We start from the raw sequence: 27,621 nt of genomic DNA on the forward strand, positions 1-27,621 counted from the left end.
GAGCAGGGTGGGCAGCCTGAGCTTTGGGGGCTGCAAACCTGCTTCAAACCCGATCACACCACATTAGACCAAATGCCTTAACACCCCTCGCTCCCCCTTTCCTAGCCTCAGTGCCTTATCCAGGAATTGGGAGCAGTAGTGCCTCACAGGGAAGGGCTCAAACCACACACCTGATCCCGATACGCCCCTGGGAGGACCCGGCTCCCACTGCCTTGTCCGGAGCCCTAAGGCCTCCTAAGGCCCTTTCCCCCCATCAGCCTGCACGCCAAAACTTTGTCCCTATTTGCTCCCCATCAGGTCCTGTGGCCTGTGGTCACTGGAAGTCAGCTCTCATGTCTAAGAAAGCAAAGAAGCTTCCTGGGTCTCACTGCCCACACTTCTGATGGGTTGGGCCCTGGGGGCAGGTTGAGAAAACATCTGGTGAGCGCTGGGCCCAGGACCACTTTATCAGCACCAGGCCCGCCCAGTGCTGGCACCAGATCCCCTGCTGCTGCCTGATAAGAAGCTCAGCTCTGCTTTCTTGAAACTGCCTGGAGCCTTATCAGAGGCAGACCTTGGGTGAAGGAGCCATTTCCATCAGCGTGAAGAAAGGGAAGGAAAAAAAAAAAGCCGGAAGATATACAACGCCTTTGCACGCAGACACAGCCAAGCTATGTGCGCTGCTGGTACAGGGCAGCGCCACGGGCGACCCCGCTCAGGAGCGAGGCGGGACCTGAGCTGAAAGCAAAGAGGTGGGCTCCCTGAGGGTGCTGCCGGCCAGGTCTCCCCACCTGTGTGTGTTCAGGGGGGCAGGCCATGCTTAAGCGTGAAGCATTTATCCTCTTAGATTTTATTTTTTTATTGAAGCAGAGTTGATTTACAATGTTGGGTTGGTTTCAGGTGTATAGAACAGCGATTCAGTTATTATATGTATGTATATATATAAATTCTTTTCCAGATTCTTTTCCCTTATAGGTTATTACAAAATGTTGAGTAGAGTTCCCTGTGCTATACAGTAGGTCCTTGTTGATTATCTATTTTATATATAGGAGTGTATATATGTTAATCCCAGACTCCTAATTTATCCCTCCCCCCTTTCCCATTTGGTAACCATAAGTTTGTTTTCTGTCTGTGGGTCTATTTCTGTTTTGTAAATAAGTTCACTTGCATTTTTTTTTTTTTTTTTTTTTTAGATTCCACATATAAGCAATATCATATGATATTTGTCTTTCTCTGTCTGACTTCACTTAGTGTGATAATCTCTAGGTCCGTCCGTGTTGCTGCAAATGGCATATTTCATTCCTTTTTAGGGCTGGGTACAAAAGCCCCTTAGGCTTGTAGCACATAAAGCGCACGGCACCATGCGGGGAGGCTACGGCCTGCCTGTAGGTGAGCCTGCCAGGTGCAGAGTTTGGAATCGAATGACACCGGGACATGGGCCTGCCTCTGCCATTTGCTGTCGGTGTGGCCTCGGGACAGTCACTTTATCCCCTTTCCAGGACCACTCAGGACACCGAGTTGTGTGATACCCCGACCCCTCTTTTAAGCGGTGTATAGGAGCACTCCCCTCCCCAGCGGGCACATGGACAGCCCGCCCTGGCACCCTGGCTTAGAGAGACTCAGGAGATGCTGACGCCCTCTCCACGCCCTCCGGCCTGTGTCAGGCTGCGGTGAGGACCTGGCGAGATAAGAAATGTGCTCGTGCCTTGGTATGTGCGAGCAGGTCCGAGTACAGACGGGTGCCCGGTGGCCCGGCTTCCAGCAGGGCTGTTCGTGGAGGTGAGAAGCCAGTCGCTTGAGTAGCACCTGGAGTCTCGTGCTGGGATCACGTTATCCGAGGACAGGAAGCGCCCAGGATGAGCTCCTGGGTCGTGTTTACGCGGCCCTGGTCACTTATCTGGACGGCTCCCGGGCTGCTCAGCAGACTAAACACAGCAGTGTGTAAATATAAAGCAGATGAGACTAACCTCTCAACCTCCGTTCCCGCCTTATGAACCTGGCTGCTGGAGGGACCTGCCTCTGCAGAGAGTTGTATTAATTTGCGCCTCTGACATACGGGTTGCAGAGAGACTGAGGTGGTAGAGTCCCGGCTTCCAACCTGAGCTGTAGGAGTCTGTGCTGGCCACCTCTCCGATCTCAGGGAGAAGGAGCCTGTGTTTCTAGGCTGTTCTTTCATCCCGCTGGGGATGCAGGCACACGCGTGCACACACGGACAGAGGCCGGCTTTCAGAAGCCTCTCTGGGATTGCCGGTTGTGTCTTCTGGGTGAGGCTGAGGGGTCTGTGGGGACCTCCTTCCCCAGGCAGGTGGCAGCATGGGCCCCAGGAGCCTCGGACTCTAGACCACCCTTGTTCACACCCTTTCCTGGCTCTCTTCTCCACCCCTGCTGGGCCAGACCCTCCACCCCTGGGGGCTGCTCCGTGCCCTCTGCTGGGCTGCGTCCCCGGGGCTTGCATGGACTCAGAGCTGCAGGGGAGGGACCAACGCACCCCACCTCTGGCCCTGGGTGGGGCTCTGTCCCATCTCTTCACGCTCCCAGCTGGTCCCCGAGGGTCCGGAGTGCCTGTGACGGCAGGTACTGGGGACCCCACATTCACACTCATTCTCTGTAGAGCCCGGCACGGTCCTGCGGAAAAGCTCTACATGAAAGATGCAACTAGCAGTTTCAGAGAGGCTCTGAAAGCCGGCCTCTGTGTGTGTGTATGTGCGTGTGTGCACACGAGTGCCTGCATCTGAGGCATCTTTCAGGGCAGCTGAGAGCAAACGGGGCACTTGATGAAGTCCCCCCCGTCTCCCCCTGCATCTCAGGCACCGCTTGGGAGTTCTCTGCCATCCTCTTCCCTCCCTCTCAGCTCCTACCCCGTGTCACGGCTCACTCAGGGACTTGCTAGAGTGTTAGCGGAGATGCTGAGGGGCTCCTCTCTCGGGGTTAGAAGACTTCTGGCAGGGGAGACTCAGAAAGGTGCTCCAGCGGGTACTGGGACACAGTCCCATCGTCCCTCTGATGCCTTACCTGTCTGACTTCATCTCCTAGTTACCACTTTCCACTCTCCTCTCCTCAGGGCACTGGCCTCCATCAGTTCCTTGATCAGGCCAAGCCTGCTCCTACCGCAGGGCCTTTGCATGTGTTGTGCTCTCTGCCTCTCGTGCCTCCTCTCAGATATTCCTGTGTTTGGCTCCCTGGCTTCCTTTAGGTCTTTCCTAAACATCACCTTCCCCAATGAAGATTCCCTTTAAAATGGCACCCCCTCTCGTCCCTCCGCCCTCTCTCCTTTCCTGGCTTGACCATCCTCCCTGCACTCAGCACCATCTGACCTACTGAGCATTCTACCCACGTGTCTTGCGTCCGTCTGTCCATCCACATTAGAACATAAGCTCCCTTTTGGGATGACTGTTCGTTTGTCCTCTGTCACATCCCCAGGGCCTGACACACAGTTGGTGCTCAAAACAGGCTCACACACTGTGAGTTCTGGGCTAAGAGCTTGCTGGTGCCGGTGGCAGAGGCAAAGAGCGTGGGTGTAGACTCAGGGAGACTGTGGTTGAACTCAGGAGCCACTGCTTTATAACTGGTGAGGTGTGGACACACTTTTCCCCCCTGAGACTCCATATACAATCTGAAAAGAGGGATAATAACCTCCTGAGATGTGGAGAGATGTCAATAAGTTTGATAAAGAAGATGTGGTACATATATACAATGGAATATTAGCCATAAAAAAAAAAATGAAATAATGCCATTTGCAGCAATCCCACTCCAGGGCATATACCCAGAAAAGACAAAATCTCTAATTTGAAAAGATACATGCACCCCAATGTTCATAGCAGCACTTTGCACAATAGCCAAGACATGGAAGCAACCTAAATGTCCATCGACAGATGAATGGATAAAGAAGATGTGATACACACACACACACACAATTGAACACTACTCAGCCATAAAAAGAATGAAATAATGCCATTTGCAGCAACGTGGATGGACATGGAGATTATTGTACTGAGCGAAGTAAGTCAGGGAAAGACAAATATCATATGATATCGCTTATATGAGGAAACTAAAAAAAAAATGATACAAATGAACTTATTTACAAAGCAGAAACAGACTCACAGACTTAGAGAATGAACTTACGGTTACCAGGAGGGAAGGGTGGGCGGGAGGGATAGACAGGGAGTTTGGGATTGACATGTACACACTGCTATATTTAAAATGGATAACCAACAGGGGCCTACTGTATAGTACAGGGAACCTTGCTCAATATTATGTAACAACCTAAATGGGAAAAGAATTTGAAAAAGAAGAGATACATGTATAACTGAAGCACTCTGCTGTACACCTAAAACTAACACAACCTTGTTAATCAACTATACTCCAATAAAAAATAAAAAGTTAAAAAAAAAAAAAAAGTTCAGGACAATGCTCCTGGCCCAACACCAGTCTGGGTCCTAGTGAGAAGCCCTGTTTTCTGAATGAGGGGGGAGAGCTGGCTGGTCCCGGGAGAGCCTGTCTGGTGTGTGGCCCTTTTTCCTACACCTACCTAGTTGGGGTGAGGATTTTCTGCAGGGCAGCAGGAGAGCCCCGGCTGCCTGTGTCTACAGAGGGGGTGACAAGAGGGCAAGAGAAGGTGAAGGCCAGGAGAGGGATCTTCCCTTTGGCAGCCTGGGTGGATCACGTCAGGGGAATGAGACACTCTGTCTGCACCCAGGTGAGAGCTGGGCCTGGCCTGATGGGCCTCCCTGGCTGCTGCTTGGTCCCTGGCCTCGGCTGCAGGTCTTTCTTCCACGGTTTCTCATCCACCCATGAGGCTATGGTTTCCCCAGAGAGAGGTGCAGTGGGGCCAGGTAGGCTCTAGGCCTAGAAGTCGAGCCATTGGAGATGCTCCTATTGGTTCAAGACAGAGGTCAGAAAACTTTTTAAATAAAGGGCCACATAGTAAATAGTTTAGGCTTTGTGGGCCATGTGGTCTCTGCTACAACTCTGCCATTGTCCCATGAAAGCAGTCATGGACACGTGCAAACAAATGGGCGCAGCTGTGTTGCAACACAACTTTACTTATAAAAACAGGTGGCAAGTGGATTTGGCCTGTGGGCCTTTGTTTGCAGACCCTGGGCTTACGTCTCTGTGTCACTGAGTCTCTCTCTTCCCTCTCAGGCTAACGTTTGCATTGTGCTTGCCCCCTGCTAGGCCTGGGCCTTTACCTACATCTTCTCATTTAAGGTGCCCACAGGGATGGAGCCGTTGAGTGGCCGACCTGCACCTTGAACCCAGGTCTGTCACACTCGCAGCCTATACTTTCAACCTGTGTGATCATTAGCTGTTAGAGCACAGGCCACTGTCCACTACTGTGGCCACTTTATATAGATTCCAGAGTCAGGCCACACCCAGGGCTCACTGCATTTTGAACACCCCATGCGTTTGAGAGGATGCAGGCACCAGGGCAGTGGAAGCCAAAGAGGGTGAAGTCACCATCCCAAGTTCACCTGCACTGGTTAGTGGTGGGGTTAAGACAGTGGTTGGCGAGGTGGCATGGCCTTTAAACCTTGCACGGGGTTGAGGCCATCTCTGCTGGTGAGGGCTGTGGCCCGGGCCTCTCCGACTGGGCCCGGGTACCTCCCCTGGCTGGCTGCACTGACTGGCAAGGCCCCGTCATAGAGAGTCTCTCCAGGGAATCCTGAGCCCTGAGATGTCAGGTCCCAGAACAAGACAAATGGCCTATCCAAGTGGTCACATCCTGGCTACATCAAGGGCTTGCTCCAGGGAGGCCAGAGGAGGTCTGGGCAGTGTCCTGCTGCGGTACAAGGGTCCCTGAGTGGAGCTAGTTGGCTCAGGAGACGTCAGAAACCGAGTCAGAGGAGAACTCCCACCCTCTTCTCCTTTCTCCTCAGGGAGGGCCCCACTCAAGGGACCTCAAAGGAGAACCATGGGGCCCCTGGGCAGGAGGCAGGGCAGTGAGAGGTCAGCCTTTTATCTGTGTAGACAGTCAGGCCTCTGTTCCCAGAGCCCCAGGGCAAGGAGGGTAGGAACTCAGATAACTGTGCCTTCAGGGCAGTGTGACCCCGTGGCTTTTACCAAAAGCACAGAGGATGGTGAAGATTTGGGCACAGGCCAGAGCCTCAGGAAATAAACAGCCCAGAAGTGCCCCTGTGTGGGAAACACAGCCTTCCAGAGTGTCTGAACTTGGACGGAAAACCATGGATTTCATCTGCCTTTGACTGCCTTGTCCTCAAAGATGCATTCTGAATTTCTCTAGCATTGTTTGCTTTTTCAGTGAGTGAACAAACATCATTTCACTCAATTGAGTTCTTTAAAAATAGCATGTTCCAGAAGATCTTTTCAGAAGCTCCAAGATTCTTAAATAGGAAATGACCCAGGGGTGGTGACCAAAGCCTGATATGAATAAGTGTAGTTTAAAATTGCATTGGAACCAACTTTCTTTCACTCCTGTGAAAGAGAATTTTGTTCCCCTTTGAAACTCCCCATTTCCAACACATACAAATGGTGGCGGTGAGCAGGGCTTAAAAGACAGCCTCAGGGATGGAGCATCTGGGTTCGAAAGCACAGGGTACTGGCCCCAGATAGCTGAGGTGCATATCAAAGGAATGATTTCAATGAGCCCAGACTCTTGCATCTTCCCATACATAGAAAAGCACTAAATTCATTAACATGAGATGTCTGGTTTTCTTTGATTAACAGTAATCTTTCGATGTTCTGACTACCTGGTCTTTTGTTGCGAAAACTCCTATATATCTTGGCTCCCCACCTTGCCTCTTTGGAAAAGTTTCTCACAATTATCTGGAATGCTGTGTCCTGGGCTTAAGTCCTCAGATTTGTCCACTGAATAAAACATAACTCTCAACTTTTAGGTTGTGCATTTTTTTAAATTTTATTTTTTTAATAAATTTATTTATTTTATTTTATTTATTTTTTTGGCTGCATTGGGTCTTCATTGCTATGCATGGGCTTTCTCTAGTTATGGCGAGCAGGGGTTACTCTCTGTTGTGGTGCGTGGGCTTCTCATAGTGGTGGCCTCTCTTGTTGCAGAGCACAGGCTCTAGGCGTGTGGGCTTCAGTAGCTGTGGCATGCGGGCTCAGTAGTTGTGGCTCGCAGGCTCTAGAGCACAGGCTCAGTAGTTGTGGTGCACGGGCTTAGTTGCTCCACGGCATGTGGGATCTTCCCGGACAAGGGCTCGAACCCGTATCCCCTGCATTAGCAGGCGGATTCTTAACCACTGTGCCGCCAGGGAAGTCCCGGTTGTGCATTTTTTTCAGTTGACAGGTCACTTACAACTTCTTCAAGCACAAAGTCTTAATTCAACAAGATAAACCTATATCTGGTTAAGGAGAAATTCACCATAATTTAATACCAGCTGTCAATATTAGCTAATTTTAGATAGCAGTTTATATTTGAGAAGTTATCTTACTTTAAGTTATTCTTTAAATATCTAGATATCTTCTTTAAATATCAAGAAGACACAGGCAATTCGATCTGAAACCTGAATTCCTGTGATAAGAAATTTCTCACTAGGAGGATGGGATGCTTTTTATTCCTGTCATGATGTGTGTCTTGCTGCCCCAAGAAGCCCAACGATGCTTTGAGGGCAGGGATCTTGTCTTTTAGACTTTCTTTGTCTCCTCCTGCATCCCTAGGACAGATGACAGGACAGACACATCATAAGCCTATGAGTTTCTGTTGATGAATCACGGATGTACACGGTGGTTAGTAAACATCTGTGGATAAATTGTTTCCCTAATGGAATTATCCATCTAGTTTCTAACTTTTCAGATTTTCTTCATGGACTCTTGAAGTTTGATAAGAACCTTTCTCAGGGAATTAATTGGTAAAGTGATTGACAGCTAGGTGTACACTGCAGTCTGGCTGTAGGCAAATAATTGAACCAGTGAAGGCATTTTACGGCTTCATGTGATGGAAATGTCTAATACGGAAGGATCCTCTGAGATGCAAGCCCCAAAGCGTCATCACTGATGACGAATAGTGACTGGACATCAGGTGACCATTCTGGGAGGCACTGGCTAGGAGGCTGCAGACTGGGTTATGTGAAACCCTCAGTGTCCAGCGATGACTTGAGAGTGACCGTCACAAGGGGGCCCTGGAGTGAGGTCACCAGGCCTCTTCTCCCCCACTCCACTGTAACAGATGGGTTTTTATTGCTTTCATATTTCCAGACTTCATCTAAGAATTCATGTTGTAGAAATGTCATTTCTCCTGAAAAGAATTGCAGTGGAGATTTGTAGCTGTGACATCGTTTCTTAATGTGTGTGTTTTTCGGGGTGGGGACCCCAGGAGGGAAGCCACTGATTTTGGAGATTCAGGGATGGGTGGCTTTCATTCCTTTTGGTGACTCTGAAGTCCCAGCACTAGCTCCTCCACATCACCCCATCCTGTCCCCACTTAAGAACCTGGTGAGTGAGTTTCCATGGCAGAAACAGTGCACCCCCAAGGGAAGCAGAGACCCGCACTCCATGTACTACAGCTGGCTGTGTAAACTCTCCTAACTTCTCTGAGCTTCGCTTTATTCACCTATCAGAGAAGGCGAGTAGTGCCTCTTTTTTTTCATTTTATTTTTTATTGAAGTATAGTTGATTTACAATGTTGTGTTAATTACTGCTGTAGAGCAAAGTGAATTCGTTATACACATATATATATATTCCTTTTCTAATATTCTTTTCCATTATGGTTTACCATAGGATATTGAAAATAGTTCTCTGTGGTATACAGTAGGAGAACAGACTGGGGGTTGCCAAGGGGGAGGGGGTTGGGGGAGGGACGGACTGGGGGTTGGGGTGAGCCGATGAAAGCTTGCATATACAGAATGGATAAAGAGCCAGTAGTGACTCTTGAATGAAGAAAGGAACTAGATTTGAAAGTGCCTAGCAGAGGAGAACACACAGTGCAGGAACGGTCCCGTGACTGGTGATACTTCAACAAAAGACAGTGCTGCCGGCCCAGGGGTGGGTCTGTGGTGGAGGCAGCCCAGAAACTGGCCAGGAATTGGTGGAGGCGTTATTCTCTCCTGGTGCCCTGGCAGTGACCCTGAGAGGTAGCTGCCCACTGCCTCCCCGGGGAAGGGTGGGGACTGCGTGTGGGTTGGCCTCAGCTAGCTGCACTTGCCTGGTCACAGCCCAGCCCCTGTGGGCCACGAGGAGCATCTCATCAGCAGCTGCTGGGCCGCCAGGTGGGGGCCAGCAGAGGAGAGGGGAGCCGGCACAAGTGGCCCGGGGTGGGGTGGATAAAGAATGCCTTTTCTTCTGAGGCAGGAGAGTGACCTGAGGGCCGCGTGGAGCTGAGCAGAGGGGCAGGGGGTCGTGGGCAAACCCCTCCCAGCCCGGTGGGCTGCCACATCCCAGAGGCAGAAGGACACACCTGGCTCGAGGCTGGACAGTGCCAGTAATGCCCAGTGAGGCCCTGGGGGAATAACCTCTTTGAACCCCAGTTTTCGTATTTCCATGGAGCTAATAATATCTATTTCTGGAGTTAATAATAGCTACATCCAGGTAACATCTTCCGGTTGAACAAGGTACCATGTGTATCGTCCCCGGGCGTGGCCAAGAGCACTCCCCACACCGCCTCTGCACCTGTGCTGAGACCCACCATCCAGAGAGATCCGTGCGGCCTCGGCAGGCGCTTCGTGGCTCCCCCCGGGCCCCTCGCTGTGTGGTCTCTGTACACTGAGGTCCTCCGTCTTTATCTCTACCTGGGTCTCTTTCTGAACTGCCTTCCAGCTGTCACCTGGCTATCCCACGGGTACCTGAAAGTCACCTCTGCTCTAGAGAGAATCTTCCTATATCCCTCTTCTTGGTCTTGTATATATAATTATACAGTGAACAGGAATTGTTTCTTTCATAATGAAACAGGGCAAAGGAAACTTACTTTTAAACTTTGAAGTGAAGAATAGCCTAACTTCCTTGCTTAAAAAAGCAAGAGGATAAGAGAAATACAGAGATAGACATAGAGATAGAGACAGAGATAGATAGAGATAGAGATAGAGATAGAGATAGAGATAGGAATTCCCTGGCCGTCCAGTGGTTAAGACTCTGTGCTTCCACTGCAGGGGGCACGGGTTCGATCCTTGGTTGGGGAACTAAGATCCTGCATGCTGCGTGGCCAAGAAAAAAAAGAGAGAGAGAGAGAGAGAGAGAGTCCTGGGTATCCTCAAGCATTTCCTTTGGATTCTCGCAATCTCCTGCGGGTAAAGGCAAAGAACAGGCACGGGGCAGACACTGCAGCTGCCCAGCCCAGGGCCCCTGCCGTGGTCGGGCAGGGCAGCACTGCTGGGGGTGGGGGGGTGTGAGGACTCGAGATGGAAGCCACGCAGAGGTGGGTCAGGGCTCTGGGCGCTGGGCAGGAAGGGTGGCCGGGCCGTGCAGGGACCAGTGGGCACCCAGCCCCGGGGCCTGGATGGGCTGAGCCAGGGCCACAGGATGGCCTTCGTGGGCCTAGGTGCTCTGCCTCCCTGGTCCCTTCTCCCCCCAGATATTAACAATTGTATTTTAGAGGGGCATTGATATAAAGACAAATGCAAGGTTTAGTCTTAAAAGTTCATTTTTCCCGTTTGATTTTAAAAGAACCAAAGCTTTTTTGTGGTTCTCTAAAAGCTCTAAGTGTTGTGCCTGATGTGTGAGGTGGCCCTGGCTAAGCCCCTCCTAGAAACACCTGCTGTGCACGAGTGAGGGGTCTCGGCTGTCGGCAACGCACGTTGCCTCTTGAGTTTCTGTATCATCACATGCAAAATGGAGATAAAAATACTTGCCGTAGGGCTGCTAGAGGGTGAAATGAGATAACTTAAGCAGAGCGCAGCCGACTTTCTACGCTTTGAGTCAGGGAGACAGTCGGTCAGGATACTTTACAGAATTTGTAGAAAAGAAAAAAAAAAGAGACTGTAAAATTAAAAAAAAAAATGACAGCTTGGGATTTTCAGCCAAAGCTGAAATGAATTCATTAAAATGAGAACTTTGGCAGAAGCTGAAGGAGGGCCATTCAAATGACAAGTCAGTCCCACGGCACGATCAAAGGAGAGAAGGCCCAGCTTCCTCGCAGGAGTTCAAGCACGGGGAAGAGGCTGGAAAGGGAGAGAAGGGGCCCCTCCCAGGAGAGAGGGGAGGCCCAGCTCTGCACCCATCCAATGGCAGCATCAAGGGAAAGAGAAAAACGCTGGTGAGAGAAGACACTGAAAGATGGAGCGGCTGCGGGCCAGATGGGAGGGAAGGGGCCCCATGTGCACACAGGTTGGGGTGCACAAGGCATGCCAGGTGGGGAAAGGTCAGTGGGCTGAGCCAGAGGCCACTGTGGGTCCCTGAGGGGGCAGGGCTTACACAGGATTGGGAGAGGACGCAGGTGAATATGGGACCGACAGCACTCTCTGTGTAGACCAGGCTTGTCTACACTGGTTGGAACTTCACATCCCTCCATCCATCCATCCATCCATCCATCCTTCCATCCATCCATCCCTCCCTCCCTCCCTCCCTCTGTCCCTCCATCCATCCCTCCATCTATCCATCCATTCATTCATGAGTGTTTTTTTTTTAACATCTTTATTGGCGTATAATTGCTTTACAATGGTGTGTTAGTTTCTGCTTTATAACAAAGTGAATCAGCTATACATACACATATATCTCCATATCCCCTCCCTCTTGCATCTCCCTCCCACCCTCCCTATCCCACCACTCTAGGTGGTCACAAAGCACCGAGCTGATTCATGAGAGTTTTTAAGGAGGCTACTCTTCCCCAAGGCAGCTGAGACCCCTATTGTTAAGGGGCTGGCGTTCAGGTGAGGCTGGGGGAGCAAGTGTGGTCCTCCTCGGGTACTAGGTAAGGAGACTGAACTGCAGAGGGTAAAAGGTTTGCTCAAAGTCACATAGCTGGTGGGAGAGGACACATGCTCTCCGCTGCTCTCCGACCACCTTGCCCACTCTGATAAATGCAGGAAGGAGCAGATGCCTTGGAGGCAGCTGTCCTAGCTCAGAAGGGAACAGCATCCCAGGGCTATTGCAAGGACAGCTCCCCTGCTGGGTCTGAGGGCCTTGCCCACCTGGAACCCAAGGATCAGGGCAGACTGTGCCTCCTCTCCTTGGTATTATTTTCCATGGCAAATGAGCAAACAGGGACAGGAGCAGGGCATGCGGAGGGAGCTGGGCAGTGGGGAGTGAGCCAGAACTCACTGAGGACACCCTCAACCACTCAGGCAGGGGCAGTGGTGAACTCGGACCAGGCACTACACTAGGAGTTTTATCTGTGAGCTGAGATGCCACGGGGCGGGCGCCATGTTCAAGGCCACGGTCAGGTCAGAGCTGGTCCACATTCAAACCCAAATCCTGAGCTCTAAAGCTGGTATTCTAACCTCCTCATCACTAGCCAATTGAGGCCAAGTGTAGCTGTACTAAATGTCTTCAAAAAGTACATCAGGGGGAACTGAGCTCAAAGCCCCCGCTTGCTAAAGGCTGTGCGTGTTGTGTACGGTTCCAGTGAGAGTGCTTGGTGAGCATCTCCAGCGAAAGGGCCTTTCATAGCCAGTGGACTTTGCTGCCTGGTGAACACAGAGGTCACAGACCGGAATCCAACACAGAAGGCAGGCAGGCAGGATTGTTTACCTGGGTTTGATCTGGCGAACCACAATTCCCTTCACTTTAAGACACTGCTGAGAACACATGTGCCCATAGCTATGGGTAAAATAGGACAACTCTCCATTCCAGCGTCCATGGGGGGAGTGCTGGGGCCCAGGGTCAGCTGGCAGTCGCACACTTGAACCCTCATAAAAGTGGGCGTTGTATGAAGGAGAAGGAGGGTAGGAGGTCCCAGCTGTGCTCCCTGCAAGTGGCATGCCAGTCCGTCCATCACAGTGGAGATAAAATGCTTCCATCAGGTGTGGTGGGTGCAGTGAGATGATGGGGCAACCTTGCCGAGAGCGTGTCCCTCCCAAGGGCCCCCAAATGCGAGCCTCCTTCCCTCAGAGACCTGGCAGGGGTCACAGGTGTGTCCGCTGAGCCCCAGACAATATGCCGACCGCAATGTTTTGGCAATAAGAGAAGGGATATGTGGCAGATACAAGACAGGGGCTATAATAAAAGCATCATAAACAGTTATTCATTCCAGTTGTTTTAAACTCCCAGTCTGATAATTCCCACATCTCTGCCATGTCTGGTTCTGGTTCTGACTCTGTCTCTTCAAACTGTGTGTTTTGCCTTCTAGGATGTCTTGTAATTTTTCTTGGCAGCCAGATGTCATGTACTGGGTAAAAGGACCTATTGTAATGGGGTGGCGAGGTGTGGGGGAGGGGAAGCACCCTATGGTCCTAGGATGAGATCTGTAGCCCATCCCTCCGGACCGTGAACTTCACAAGTGTTCCTCCGTGTTTTCCTCTCCTTGCAGGTGGGCCCAGATGGCTACAGTGAGCTGGAGTTGGGTATTTTCCTTCCCCCAGGTCAGTTATGCTCTGATAGTATCCCATCGGGTTCGGCTCTGGTTAACTAGCTTCCCTGAGGCCAGGCTTTGTTAAGAACAGGTGCGCTGGTCCCCTCCTTCCTGCCGGAAACTCAAGAAGACTTTACTCCGCTATTTACCGTGGGCACCTGCTCAAACTCCAGGAGGTGGATCTCACAGTATTGCGGGGGGCCCCTAATGACTAGGTCCCCCTGGAGTTTTTAACTCTCAGAGGAGTCCACACTGAGTCTCCAGCAATTCGTCAGTCCTAAAGAGTCATGAATGAGAGCTGCAGAAGATTTCGGGCCAGGAGGAAGGGTAGGGTTGCAGAGTCAGGCAGGTGGGCAGCCAATGATGCTGACACCCATCACCGGGCCAGGCAGGTGGGTGCCTGTCTGTGAGCGCAGGGAACCAGAACACAGGCTCTCTGGTGGCTGGAGGGAGGGTCGGGGGAAGCTGTGTGAGGCTGGGTCTGTGAAGGGACCTAGCATCTTGGGCTCAGGCTCTCGCTGGGGTGAGAGAGAACTGGCCCCCTGACAGTATCTGCCGTTGGCTAAGATGCTGCACGCTAACGTTCGTTCTGAAAGGAGATACCCAAATTAAAATTGATAATGACTAAGGGCAGGAAGTGGTGTTCCTGCAGAGGTTCAGATTACATAATGATCTGAAGGAAGCCCTAAGCAAAGATGGGGGAGGGAGGGAGGGGGAGAGGATGAGGAGTAAGGAGGGAGAAGATGAAATACCCTATCAGTGCTGAGCGGGAAGGGGAGCTAGGCGGTGATGGCTGGGGCCCATCAGCATGTTCTGAGAATCTGTTTTGGTTTGACTCTTTGGTCCATTTCAATTTATTTTATGCTGCCCTCCAAGTTGTGGATTAGGAGCTATTGAGCAGATGATTTTTAAAAGGGGCCTTTGGCCTCTGGAGCGGACGCGGGCCTGGAAGTGTTGGCCTTTGGGTTGTCTGTGCGGCCACCTGTTCGTGTCCAAGTGGCTGGCTGAGCTCCTCTCTGAGCTAGGCCCCGGTGCCGGGGGGACAGGTGGGGTCACAGAGCTTCTTGGAAGTCAGAATTCCTGGAAGGTGACAGACTCAGAAATCTGTCGGGGCTGCAAAGTGTCCCCAGGGCCAGGGTGGGTGGCTTTCTAGTGTCAGGAGGGCCCAGGGAGGCCTTAACTGACCAGTAGGTGTATGTGTGCAGGGCGCGGTACCCAGAGCGCCCAGGGGCCTGAAGCAGGCAGGCGTGAGGGTGAAGCTGGAGGGACAGGACCATCCAGGCACAGAGACGGGCCCTAGGGATGCCAACCTGAGCGGGCTGTGGAAGGCAGGGTGGAGGGCAGCAGCTGGCCCAGTGTGGGTCAGGCCCGACCACAGAGATGGGAGTGATGGTGGGCAGCCATGGGCCGAGGTTAGACCACAGGCCTGGCTGAAAATCTGTGGAGTCGTTAGCGGGTTCTGAGTGTCTGTGCAAAGCCATAGCCATGATTTCCTTGGCACAGTTCTCACGGTGTGTGGGCAGCAGAAGGCCCCGCCTGGCACACAGGGCCAGCAGGCCCTCATGCACCCTAACGCCCCCCTTAGGTTGGCCTCTGTTGGCTCTGGGGTCTCACAGCCTGTGTCCACAGGCTGGCTGTGCCCTCGGGACCTGGGAGCCCTGGGGAAGGTCATCACCCTCCAGCCTCCAGGGCTTCATCTGCAAAACAGGGGAGAATATGCCTGTGAGACCAGGCTGTAGAGGAGTGACCCATGCAAGGCTGGACCACAGGCCTTGGCATAGAGGTACTGACGTTGTTCTTACATTATCAAAAGCAAACCCAGCTGCCGTCTGCTAGGGAGACTCTGGAGATGACTAGCACCTGCAGGCCAGGATTGCTTTGATTAGTTCTGTTAACAAGAGCCGCAAATAACGCTAACACTGGGCGCGGTGCCAGGTCCTTAGTCTCTGGTTCATCACGTGACTCCTGCCAAGCCGCTGTTATCCTTCCCACTTACAGATGAGAAAACCGAGGCTCCGAGGTATTGTGCACCTCCCCAAAGCCAGTAAGTGTCGGGGATGAGATCACATCTGGTCTGACTCTACAGCACAGCCCAGTGTGGGCTCTGGTCCACCCTCTTACTCACCATAAGAGAAGGGACACATCATTTAACTTCTGGGGCGTGTTTCCTCACTGGTGAGGGACCTGGTAGGAAGTGGGCAAAGGCCACACAAGGTATTACCCAGCAAAACAAATACAATATGTTACAGAGGTACAAAAACATGTGTAATTACAGAGGCGCACTCAAAGGTGACAACATGGTTTTCTCATCAGATTGGCCAAGATAAAAACCACACAGTGTGAATGAGGATGTGGGGAAATAACGATTTTCATTGGCTACTGGTAAGTGTTAGAAATTCATGTGACCTTTTGGAGGGTAATTTTTCAGTATCTACTAACATTGTAAATGTACATACTCTTGGTCTCAGAAATTAAAATTCTGGGGGAATTTATCCTCAAGGTATACAAACACATGCATGCAAAACCCTACTTACAAGGGTTGTCATGGCAGCACTGTGGCTAAAAAAAGAAATCAAAGACTGTACACAACCCAAATGTCCATTTGTGGAGGAATTGGCTAAATAAAATAACCAATTCATTTATAATATTCATGCTGTGCAGCCCCAGAAGGATGAGTCTATATATGGTGATAAGGTATAATCTGTAGGATATAGTCTTATGAACAAAAAAGATGAAGTCGAATATGTGTTTCATTTTGCCAATGAAAAATTAATTGTATATACATATAATACTTCTAGAAGCAGTCTCATAAATGAATAAAGTTACTGCCCTGGAGGTGGGAAGAAAGTTATTCTTTTCTATTATGAACTCTTCACGCATTGTTTAACTTTGTTTGGTTTGTAGCTGTGCTTACTGGGCCTGTTGTGTTTGCTCACTCTTTGAAAGGTGTTTTGGTTGGGGTCTCCGAAGGGCATTTGATGGACTATATATCTGCCACCCAAAGACGCAAACCGATTTTATTTGCCAGCCTCTCTGTGCTAGTGAAGGGCCTCTCTGTGCTAGTGAAGGGCCTCTCTCTCTCTCCCCATAGTGGATGGGCGGATGCGCTCCCACTGCAAACACAGAACACCTCTTACCCCTCACTCCTGTTTCCCAGAGGGCACTGCAAGTCCCCAGAAATAACTGCGCAACTCTGGGCACCCTTGTAAGGTCCAGCTGCTGGCTGTGCCGAGGCCATGTGACTCCCAAAGCCATGGATATCTGGAGGGGTTGCGCAATGGCTGTGATGGAATGTCATCTGGCACTGAACAAAACCCTCCCTGCTTTTCCCAGAGGTGGCACATTCTATATAAAGCTGCCAGACCTGGCCATCTCCTTGCTGAGCCTGACCCCTTCCCTCCAAGGGCAAGGCAATGGATTTCTGCACAGGACTCCTCCGCAATAATGTGGCCTTTGGGCTTATGGGAGTTGGCTGAACCCATGAGCCCAAAGGCTAGGCTAGGGGAGGCCTGGCCGGGAGGGAGCAGAGGGTCCTCTCTGTTCTAACGTCTGGTTCTGAGGGGCAGTGATGTAAACTGAGACAGGATATAGACACATCCTGCCTGAGTCAGCAGCACGAAATAGGGCCCCGTGGTTCTCCCACGGCAGAGATCCTGCCAGAAAGTCAATCCTAAGGGTAATCTGGAATGGTATGCAAGTAAGGGCTGCATCCCCACCAGTTCCGGAAGGGAAGTGTCTGCAGTCATTGGTCAAGGTCTGAAACTTGAATCCTGGAGAATTGCCGCAGGGGGAGGAGGGGGCGGGGGCGTGCGGTGGGGGCAGGACAAGGCTCCCCGAGCAAGCCTGTCCTCTCCAGACAGGAATGGCTGTAGGCCTGCACTTCCTCGGTGCCTGAACTGGAATAATTACAGTGCCTTGTCCCCTTAACCCTGGTCCCGACACACACACACACTCGCTCACTAGTGTCTGACTCACCTTCACAGACACACACACGTAAACACTAACTCACACAAGCTCATGGATCCACAGTATGATGTAAGATGAAAATAAGGATGCCCGACACTTATCAAGCACTTAACACGTGTTCATCTCTGCGCTGAGCCGCTGACATACACTTAATTCTCACAACCCAAAGAGGCACAGTATCCTGTTATTCCCACTTTGCGGATGATGAAACTGTAGCTAAGAGAGGTGGGCTCGCCTCAGGTCCTTGTAGCAAGAGGTCCCAATGCAGGCAGCAAGGCCCTGACTCCACAAGGTGCTCTGTGCACACCCAGATGGCGCCGAGGGCCCTCACCCACCCGTACACACGTGGCCACGTACACACAGAGGCGCAGAGCATGCAGATACAGGCCCAGCCGCGCTCAGCCAGGCTCAAGTTTGCCGCCTAAGGCCACACAACCTTGTTCTTTTTTTAAAGACGTATAAACCCATATCATGATCGTGTTAATTACGTAACGTGATTACATTCTAGACTCAGAATGTCTCCTCTCTGACAGTTTCATACGATCAGACCTAACCAGGGAGGGATCAACATTCTTTTTTTTTAAATAAAATTTTACTTCTTTATTGCAAAAGCCCAGTGGCGGGGGAGGCCCAGCAGTGTTTCGGAACATTGCTTTTGAGATTCACAGAGAATCTCACGGCGATTTCCTTTCCGCAAGAAAGCACGTGATGGTTTTAGAAAGAAAGAAAACAGCCTCTGAAGAACTGCAACCGCCCGAACGGTCAAGGCGAGCGGATCCCTGCAACATGGGCGTGGGCGTGCGGCTGGTTCCCGCCCCGGGAGAGAGTCGGGAAGTTGGCGGAGTTAACTCAGAGTTTCTGCGGACGCGCCTCCACCGTCCTGCCCGGGCAGCTCCGGCAAACAACTTTTGCTTTCTCTCTGCGCTGCTTACCGATCTGCCTCTCCCCCTTTATTCTCTTAGGGGAAAAGTTCTGGCCACAGGCGCGTCCCCAACAGCACACAAAGAAACAGAAAGCCAGCGGATGGCCGTGGGGGCGGTGGTGGCCTCTCCAGGCCCAGGGCGCGCGGAGCCCGCTTACCAGGCTCGGGGCTCCGGACCGGGACCCCGCGATGCCCGGGGCGCTGTGATGCCCGGGACCCCGCGATGCCCGGGGACGCGGCCGGGCGGGCCCCTAGTCCCCCAGGAGGCCGGGCGCGGCCGGAACCCCGGGGCTCCTTGCCCACCACCCCCAACCCGGCTCGGCCTCCGCGGACCCGTCCCCTGGCGAGTACTCACCTTGGCGGGGCGGCGACGGGGGCGGCGGTGTGACCTGGGGGCTGCTCATCGCCGACCGGTGCGGGGCGCGGCCCGGGGGACGGTGGTTGGCCCTCAGCAGCCGGGAGGAAGCGGCACCTGTGTCACACTCCTCGGCGCGGCCCGAGGGGAGGGGCTCCGGCCCCGAGATAGGCAGACTTCATTTAGTTTTTTCTGCGGACTTGGCTGGTGGGGTTTCCACCCTTTTTTTTTTTTTTTTAACACAGACACCCGCCCACTTCTGAACTCTTCTGTGCTCCGACTTCCCTGCGCAAGAATCACATTTTTCTAACTAGTTTCTGTTTCCATCTGCAGCTACCACATACAGAGGTTGTGGTTGAGAATTACCCCCCACGTGTGGGCTGAAAAACTCCCAGATGTGACATGATGGCCTGCCCCGCCACCATCCGGGACGGTGACCAAATACGGCCAGACCTGCGTTTCAGTCTTGGCTGGTCCTTATGAGGCCTCTCAGATCCGCGGGGCTTTTGTGGCCTGGGAAGAGTTCCTGGCTGGCTGGCCCTTCCCGGCCCACCGTCCCAATCCATGGGCTAATGTCTGAGAAAGAGTCTTAGGGAAAAAGGATTGCTGGACAAAGGCCTGTGACTTATTTGGATCACCTTTGTTTGAGGCTTCCAGACAGAGTGGAGTTTGTGGAGAATTCACTTTATTAGGCAATTAAAAACTCGACATGGATTTTGACACTCCGGTTAGTCAAATGCAGTCTACCCATCTCAACCAAAAAGAATGGTGTGTGATATGCAGCATTAAGTTCTCCTCACCCCGCAGAGAGAAAGGCAGGGAGCTTGAGAACGTGTCACCCTTGTTTTAAATCCCAGTCCCAGGAAACACCCTGTCCTTCTGTCTCATGTCTGATCTTTCCCGCGGTGCTTTTCATTGCTGTTTACCTGACAGTCCTCACCTCTGCTGCAATCCCAGGGCACCATTCCAGCTGTCTGTACAATGTGTATGCTGTTGGGAGTACCCTCCCGATTGAACACAACTCAAGGCTGCCCCCTGGAGGTGTGCGATGCAGGTGCTCTGCCCAGTTCCTCCCAGGCTGGACCACTCCAGGCATCTTTATTAGAGCTGCCTGTTTGACACAGTGGGAAACTGTTCCTAATTCTCTTAAGTTAGATATTGCTTATAGATCTTTAATCAGACTTCCATGCTCAACATGTCCATGTTGACGTGAAGTGAACTATTCACAGAATGTCTTTGGCCAGGTGTGGAAATTTTGAGTCTCAGTTTCCTCATCTGTAAAATGGAGACAAGAACACCTACATTCCAGAGTTTTAGAGAGACAATGTCTATAAAATAACAGTGGGGCAGAAGAGGCATTTAGTAGAAGCTGGCAGTGATTACTGTAACCATGTAACATTTTGTTTTGTAATAGATATAGGTCCATGTTGGATAATAGTATCCACTGTGTTCAGAGTTCACAAATAAAACAACTTCAATTATCTGAAATGCAGCTGGGGAGCTGAAAGGAAGCCAAAGACCCGCCAGGTAACTGAAGAATGAGTCCCTAGGTCATCCCACCTCACTTATGGGAGAACTTCTCAGAGGCTCACTTACAGTTAACTGGCCTTTAGACATAAGCATAAGAGGTTTGTTTAATTAATTTATTGGCGTAGGACAGGTTAAAAGCACCAAAAAGTAACAAGAATTCCTTATAGACAGGAAGCCAAAAACGAAGTAACTAACTAAACGACTGAACAGCAAAGGTAGAAATCCAGGCAAACTAAAGAGTTCAGATACAAGAACAAAGTAGCATTTGTTATACAACTAAAACATCTTTGCTCCATCCTTAAGTGGAGGATGTGACTTCACCGTGGGGTACCAAGGAGCTAAGGCTTTGGGACTCCATCTGGGTTTGAGTCTTTACTGCCTTCCAACTGAGTAGCCCTCAGCATTTTACTTAACTTCTCTGAGTCTCACTTTTCTCGTCTATGAAACTGAAGCAATCTGCAAAGTTGTTGTGAGTGATACATTAGACAATTAACCATTAATGGGATAGTACGATGTCTTACTCAGCACATAGAAGTTAAAGATATCGGTCCCCATCCCCTTCACAGGAACACTTGGTTTATGTTAAGGACCCCAGGCCATTCTGAAAAGAAGGTAAGTAGTATTTAATAGTGAGTAGTTCAGCTAACAGGGACACGCTTGGTATATTTTAGAAGATTTAACCATGGAAGTGTCTAATTTTAAAGAAATGAGGGCTATTTTAAAAAGGTAAAATAATTATATGAAACATTAGATTATGTGGCAAGAGTCTGACATTACATCGCAGAAACACATTACTAGTGTGTCTTCATGTGTAGGATGTTTATTAATGGAGTAAAGAACTCAGCTATATCTTATAAAAATAAGACAGTTCTTATCTCACTTAATTCCCATAAATACCTTCAAAGAGGATATTGCCAAGAGCCCACTTTTAAGGTGAGAAAACTGAGGTTGGGAGCAGTGACAAGAACTTGTCCAAGGCAGTGGAGCCAGGATTGAGACAGTACAGTACCTTGAAAAGTACAGCAGTACAGCACAACAGCTGGCATACAGGGGCTGGCATCGAGTGAACAGGCAAGAAGAGTTACTGACTGGAGGAGGGAGAGGAGGTGGGAGATGGTAGAGCTGAAGGATTGTCAGCAAAGGAGACGGAGGGCAAGCTGCAATTTCACTCACGCCTGACGTTGATGGCACAGGTTCTGGTTCCTTGCTGGATTCAATTCTATCTACCCTCTTGAAAAAATGATCCAGTGATGTCTGGGTAGTAGCTCTTTTCTTCTCATCATAGATGACATGGTAGCAATGGATTGCCTTTTGAACAGCTGCTGCAACCTTCGTGTACCATTCTAGGTTCGGGTGCTGTGCCTGAAAAACTAACAGTGCCTCCTCAAGTAAAGAAAATCCCCTTGCCATTTCCTGTGTCGTGAATCTCTTTGATTCTTCAGTTACTTCTTCCTCTTGTCTCTCTTCATCCTTTCTCTGGGCACGTTTGCATCTTTGAAAGTTCGCGACTTGAAGGTTCCTATGTAGGGGACTTACTGTATTGCAAATACAGTAAGTATTTTTTCCCTTTGGGTCTTTTTCTGGTTCTTTCTCACTGGCACAGAAATAGTTTGACTTATCTGATTGGCAAGTTGGCAGCTTTTAAGAAAACTAGACTGCGGCTCTGTATATTTTAAGAGGAGTGGAGAGAAGAAACAGGGATTTGGTTCAGTAATGCGTTCACAAACTGTGAGTAATGAGTGTGGAGAGCGGAGTGGAGAAGGTGGGGTGCAGAGAAGCACAGAGAGACCTAGGGTGGCAGGATCCGCAGCCCCCCAGGAAACTTTCCCCTCTCCCAGTAGCACACAGGTCTTCCTGAGGAGAATCCTTCAGTGAGACAGTGTGAAGGCTGAGAGGGAGGAGACCTAATGACGGTCACTAACACTAAGCTGCTAGCCCCCTTTGGTCTAGACCTTGCTAAAGGCTGGCTCTCAGTTTGCCAGGCAGAGCCCCATGTTCAAAGTCGGTGAGGCTGCAAGACCCCGAGCTATAGCCCATGCCCCTACCTTACAGGGTGCCTCATACAAGGGCAGATCTTTGCGCATCCATAATGGCCTGTCTCTGGAAGTTTCCAAACCATACCTAGAGAAGAGGGGCAGCACAGAAACCCAGCAGGAATACCAGGTGGTCTGGGATAGTTTGAAGTGACCCTAGGCAAAATCTCATCCATCAGGGATGTATCTAAAGGCAACCTGTTATGGGCTAGGATTGAGATGCTAGGAAGCTTCAGGCTGGGAACCAAAGCAAACAAACAAACAAACAAAACCGACAGAAAGAAAGAGCACAGAGAAATGTGGGAGTGAGGGGCTGGCTTGAATCTTAGAAGAGTCTGTGAAAATGGAACAGCCTGGAGGTCAGCCTGGGTGATTCCCACACTGTAAGGAATGTGTGAATTTCCAGGGAAACATATCCCAGCGGGCATAGGGGTAGATAGGGACAATTTCCTGAGCACCTAGAAAGTGCCAGTCCTGATGCTATGTGAGGACCTCTCACATGTGATTATCGCTAATGTCACAGTGTCCTTACAGGGCAGGTGGTGCTTTGTTTTTGTTTTTTTTTCCTTTTCCATCTTCTTCATTTTACAGGAGAGGAAACTGGAGACCAGAGAGGTGAAGAAACTGCTCGTGCTCACACAGCTACTCAGGGACGGCTCTGCTGTGGTGGAAGGGCTGCCAGGTCACCCTCCTCAGCACCCCTCCTGCTCAACCCTGTGTCCTGGTGACTCCCTGGTTTCCTGCTCAGCTTGATGGGGCTCTTCATATCAGAGACCCCAAGACACAAGTAAAGAGGAAGAGAGTTGCTGGACAAGTTTCCAGTGGGTCCCATCAGAACATAGGGAAACAGAATCTTCCAGCACTTAGTGAATTACAAACTTCCAGGGAGCCCTGTTTGGGTCACAGCCCTTTCCCTCTGGATATAAGTTATTGGTATGAAACTGAACTAAAAAATGACTTCTCCAGTTGCTCCCAGTTGAGCTCTTGGACCCAATAAGGGAAGAGACAGCTTCCTCCTTTGACTTTCTGTTGTGGCTTTTCTTGTCTTGGGCCAAGAGGAGGGAGGAATTCTGGGCATGGAGCTCTGTGACCGGGAAGAGGGAACTGGAGTGGTGACGCTATTTGGCAAACGTTTGCTGTGAACTCTGTGTAGTTTACCTCATTTAATCCCCAGAGCAATCTCACCAGCAAGGAAGGACCAGGACTGGGAATGTGGCGACATGACATCTCATTAGTGGCTCACCACTTGCCACTTTGCTAAGGGTCTGTGCCTCCAAATTTCCTCATGTGCAAAATGGGGCTAGTGATGCTTACATCTGGTGTGCTTCTAGGGAGTTGGTGCAGGTCCCCTTTGGAAGCTCACACATTCGTTAAGATAATAAACACAAAGGACTGTAGAAAAACATTTTAAATATCATGTGAAGTAAACACACACATAGACATAAATGTGCCATGATCACCGCTAGATATAATTGGTCCACCTCCAGATGGGAATGGTCATGGCAAGGCCCTGCAAACATGGGTGACTATTTATCTATTTCTCCCCTTTATAAGTTTCTTCAGGTGGATGGCTCAAGACAACAAATTTAGCATATTTTATACTCTCTCACTTTTAATAGCCCATTACAATTATGTGAAAGGAATAATAAAAGAAGTTAGCTTCCTTGCAAACTATTCTATATAGAATGGATAAACAACAAGGCCCTACTGTATAGCACAGGGAACTATATGCGTTATTCTGTAATAAACTATAATGTAAAAAGAATATGAAAAAGAATATATATATGTATAACTGAATCACTTTACTGCACAGCAGAAACTAACATGACATTGTAAGCCAACTATACTCCAAAAAAAAAAAAGAAATTAGCTTCCAAAGTGAAGAGGCTTTAAGGGGGTCCTTCAGCATGTATGAGATTTCAAGAATCCCGGGAAGTTGGATGGGGTGTGAAGCATGTAGAGGGGAGAAAATAGGGAGACGGAAGCTCCAGCCCAGAGAAGCTAAGGGGGAGGCTGGGGGCTTGGCCATGGTGGGGTGGGTGGGATGGAGAGGGTGTGTCTAAGTCTTCCAGAGACACAGAGGTTTAGGCTCAGAGTCAGCAGGCTGGAGGGTGGGAGTTAGAAGTGGGGGTGGAGACAAGGAGATTTGTGGAAGTTCCACCTCTATTTGGGGTAGAGGAAGCTCCTCCCCCCTCCCGACCTTTTGGAATAATCAGCCTGGTCTTTCATTTTTAAATGTTGATAGACAACTGTATATGACAACCAAGTCACATACAAGAACCAGAACGTGGAAGAAAAAGGCCAAGTTGAAAAAAAGAAAAAACTAAGCTCAGCTAAAGAAACAGAAATAAATAAGAAAATAATTTGAAACAAAGGAACAAGGCAGAATCTTAATATGTTCAGAGATTTAGGAAAATATTAAAACCATAAAATAAGAGTAGTGTGCTATGAAAAGGAAAAACGAATAATAAGCAAGAATTCTCAAAAATTAACAGTATAATGGCCGAAGTGAAAATTCAGTTAAAGAATTGAAAGTTAAAGCTAACGAAATTCTCCTAGACTCAGGGCAAAACAAGAGAGAAGAGATGAGCCATGACTTAGGAGGTCCAACTAGTGTGAATTTCTCAGAGAGAGAACAGGGAAGATGGAAGGGAGAAAATTACATGTAAATTACATGAAGGAGACAAAGAAGGAGGAAATAGTCCAGAGCTAAAAAAGGAATATAGGCCTTCAGACTGGAAGGGCTGAATTTAAAAAATGCATCTATCTCTATTTTATATAATTTAAGAGCAACAATTATGAAGAGAACATTTTTAAAAGCTTTCGGAGACCAGTGGGTGTGGGGTTAGCAACAGGGACACCTTCTACAGAAGAGTAAAATCATACTGGCATCAGAACTCACATCAATAGTACAGGATGCTAAAAGACAACAAAGCAGTGCTTTCAAAGTTCAGGGGGTGGAGATGCCCTTGAACCTTTAATCTTACTCCTGGCTGAAAGAGCAATTGACTATGAGAGAAGAATAAAGGCATCTCTGGATACGTACAGACTCAAAACATTTAGTTCTTAAACACAGAAGAGAGCTCTTGGAAGATAAAATTTGCCAGAAAAAGGAGAACGCCACGACAGAGGAGCCCTAGGATCCAGGCGACGGTGGGTGTGGCTGGAGGGCAGGGAGGTTCCAGGCTTTCCTTTCCTTCTGGGGGTTCATGAACTTCAGGAGAGGTAACGCAGTAGGAGGAAAGACGCCTGAATAGCTAGGTACACCTGAAAATGTCATGAAAATGCATACATAGCTTCTCCACAAGGAAAAAAAAAATGTTGGCTGAAACCCCAGGGAAACAAACAAAAATCTGTACAAATAAGTCATGGTCCAACTATGAAGCCAACTAAAATATGTCATCATTTGGGGCCATTTGTGGAAGATGAGAAAAGATCATTCATTTTGCCACAAGTCTGGGGACATTCTCTTTTGAAAAATGCTGGGACCAAGATGTTGGACCCCAAGAACAGGAGGCATAAACCATCCACACCACAGGGCTCTGCAGTGGAAATGATTCTGTGGCTACCACACGAAGGCACTGTTAATTGGTATTCAGGTTCAGAATAAGGCTATTGGAAAAAAAAAAAAAACATAGAAAACAATTGGGGTCAGAGCACAGACTGCAATCTTTGATAACATTTTGCAAGTGCATGTCAATCGGTGATGGAGGTAGAGGGGAATGATGCTGGTATTTTTGATTGACACAGAGGGCATGGGGGTGTGGATGGCATTTGATGACACAGGAGTGCACCCTACACATTTCCTTAAAAGTTGCAAAGACAATCAACCAAGAGAAAACCAAACATAATGATACAACTACTCGATTTTTGGAGAAAGAAGGGAAAGGAAATGGGGGTTGTGCCACAGTGCTAACCTACCATTGTTCTCAGGACCCTGGAGTGACAATGATGAAAGGCATGGGCTCACAGAGAATTTTGAGCGTGGACTGGGTTAAGGGACTCACTCCACCTGCCTCATGTGGGTGTCTTCTTTGGCCGAACCTAAATGTACACTCTGCTGATAAGCCCTTACAAGCAGTGCCCTTCCTCTGGGCATGAGTAAGGGGAGGATGGATCTGGGGTGGGCGTAAATGAAGAGTAACTGGCATGAAAAGTCAATATGCGTTGTCTGAAGTTGGCAAGTTAAAAACTGAGATAATTAGTATTTTATCTAGGAAAATGAACTAACCCACTGGAGACCTCCTATTAGTGATGGTGAAAGAGCCTTTTGAGAGCAGGCCTGTGGGCGGGGGAGTATGTGGTGGGAGAGGGCTGCTTTTCAAACAAAAGCCCTCTGTAGTAGTATTTGAATTATTATTTTATTTTTTTTTAATTTTTGAAGAACACTTGGGAAAACCTAAAATATCAAAAAAACTTCAGCTGGCTGAGAAAATGGGCTTGACTTAGCAAGATGAAATTTAGCAGCAATTAATCTGAGTCTCTGAACTTGTTTCAATAAAATGCACAGGGAAGCATAACTTAGCTCAGTCTCCCAGCTTCTCCTCTGCATGATTTAAGGGGAGGGGTCACTGGGGGGTCACTGGGGGAGGGGGGAGTGCCATGGGGGTGGGTCTCAATCTCTGTGATCTCCTTGAAGGACTGGTCCTGAGCCTCCCCACCCCCCAGGCAATTCCAGGTGAGACTCTAAGTAGAAATGGTAACCCACCTTCTCCCAATGGACCATCCAGATGAATACCATTGTGCCTTCCTGCTTTACTTGAGTCATCACCCAAAGTTCAAGCTTCCCAGTGTCTTCATCCCATCCAGCTCTTAATGCTTAATGTGACTCTGTTGCCCATTCCTCCTGATTCTCCAAAACCTTCCACCAGTGCTCCAAAAGTCACAGTCCTACCAGCCAATTTCCCTGTATTCTGTAAATTTTTGTTAAATGTTATCTTTATGTTCTTGCTCCTTTAGGATCCAGCCTTTCTTTAAGGACATTTCTCCCTCTTTAGTCCTCTCAAGTCAAGATTTTTTTTTTTAATATTGTTTGCTTATATATCTACGTGTATGTCTATGCCTATATCTGTATCTATGTCATCTACATCTATATCTCTATAGATCGCATCTATACTTGGGAAGATTGCTTTCCAAAGTGCCCATTTCCATTGTCACTAGCAGTGTATGGAGTTCTTGACACTCTACATCTTTAACACTCAGTATTTTGAATCTTTTAAATTTAGTTTTCCAGTTTGATATATAGGACTGTTTCATTGTGGTCTTCATTGGCATCAGTCAATCAATCAATCAATCAATCAATCAATCAGATAAGATGATCAATAAAACTGAGCGTCCTAAGAAGCTGGAAAGGGCTTGTGGGCAATTAGATGGGCTGCTGGAACTGGGCTTGCCATCTGTCTCTGGCATAGACTTAATG

The 27,621-nt window shown here is 49.3% G+C and overlaps 1 protein-coding gene across 1 annotated transcript in view; it reads right to left on the reverse strand.

The window, feature by feature from the left end:
- Positions 1-19,072, reverse strand: part of GYPC (glycophorin C (Gerbich blood group)) — a 43,917-nt gene extending 24,845 nt beyond the window's left edge. Inside the window, exon 1 of the mRNA XM_036858596.1 lies at positions 18,640-19,072. Coding sequence (XP_036714491.1) covers positions 18,640-18,688 — 49 coding nt within the window. The 5' untranslated portion in view covers positions 18,689-19,072. The remainder of the gene's footprint in view (positions 1-18,639) is intronic.
- Positions 19,073-27,621: the final 8,549 nt, after the last annotated feature.

The sequence above is a fragment of the Balaenoptera musculus genome, chromosome 7, assembly GCF_009873245.2.
Source record: "Balaenoptera musculus isolate JJ_BM4_2016_0621 chromosome 7, mBalMus1.pri.v3, whole genome shotgun sequence".
Classification (NCBI taxonomy): Eukaryota; Metazoa; Chordata; class Mammalia; order Artiodactyla; family Balaenopteridae; genus Balaenoptera; species Balaenoptera musculus.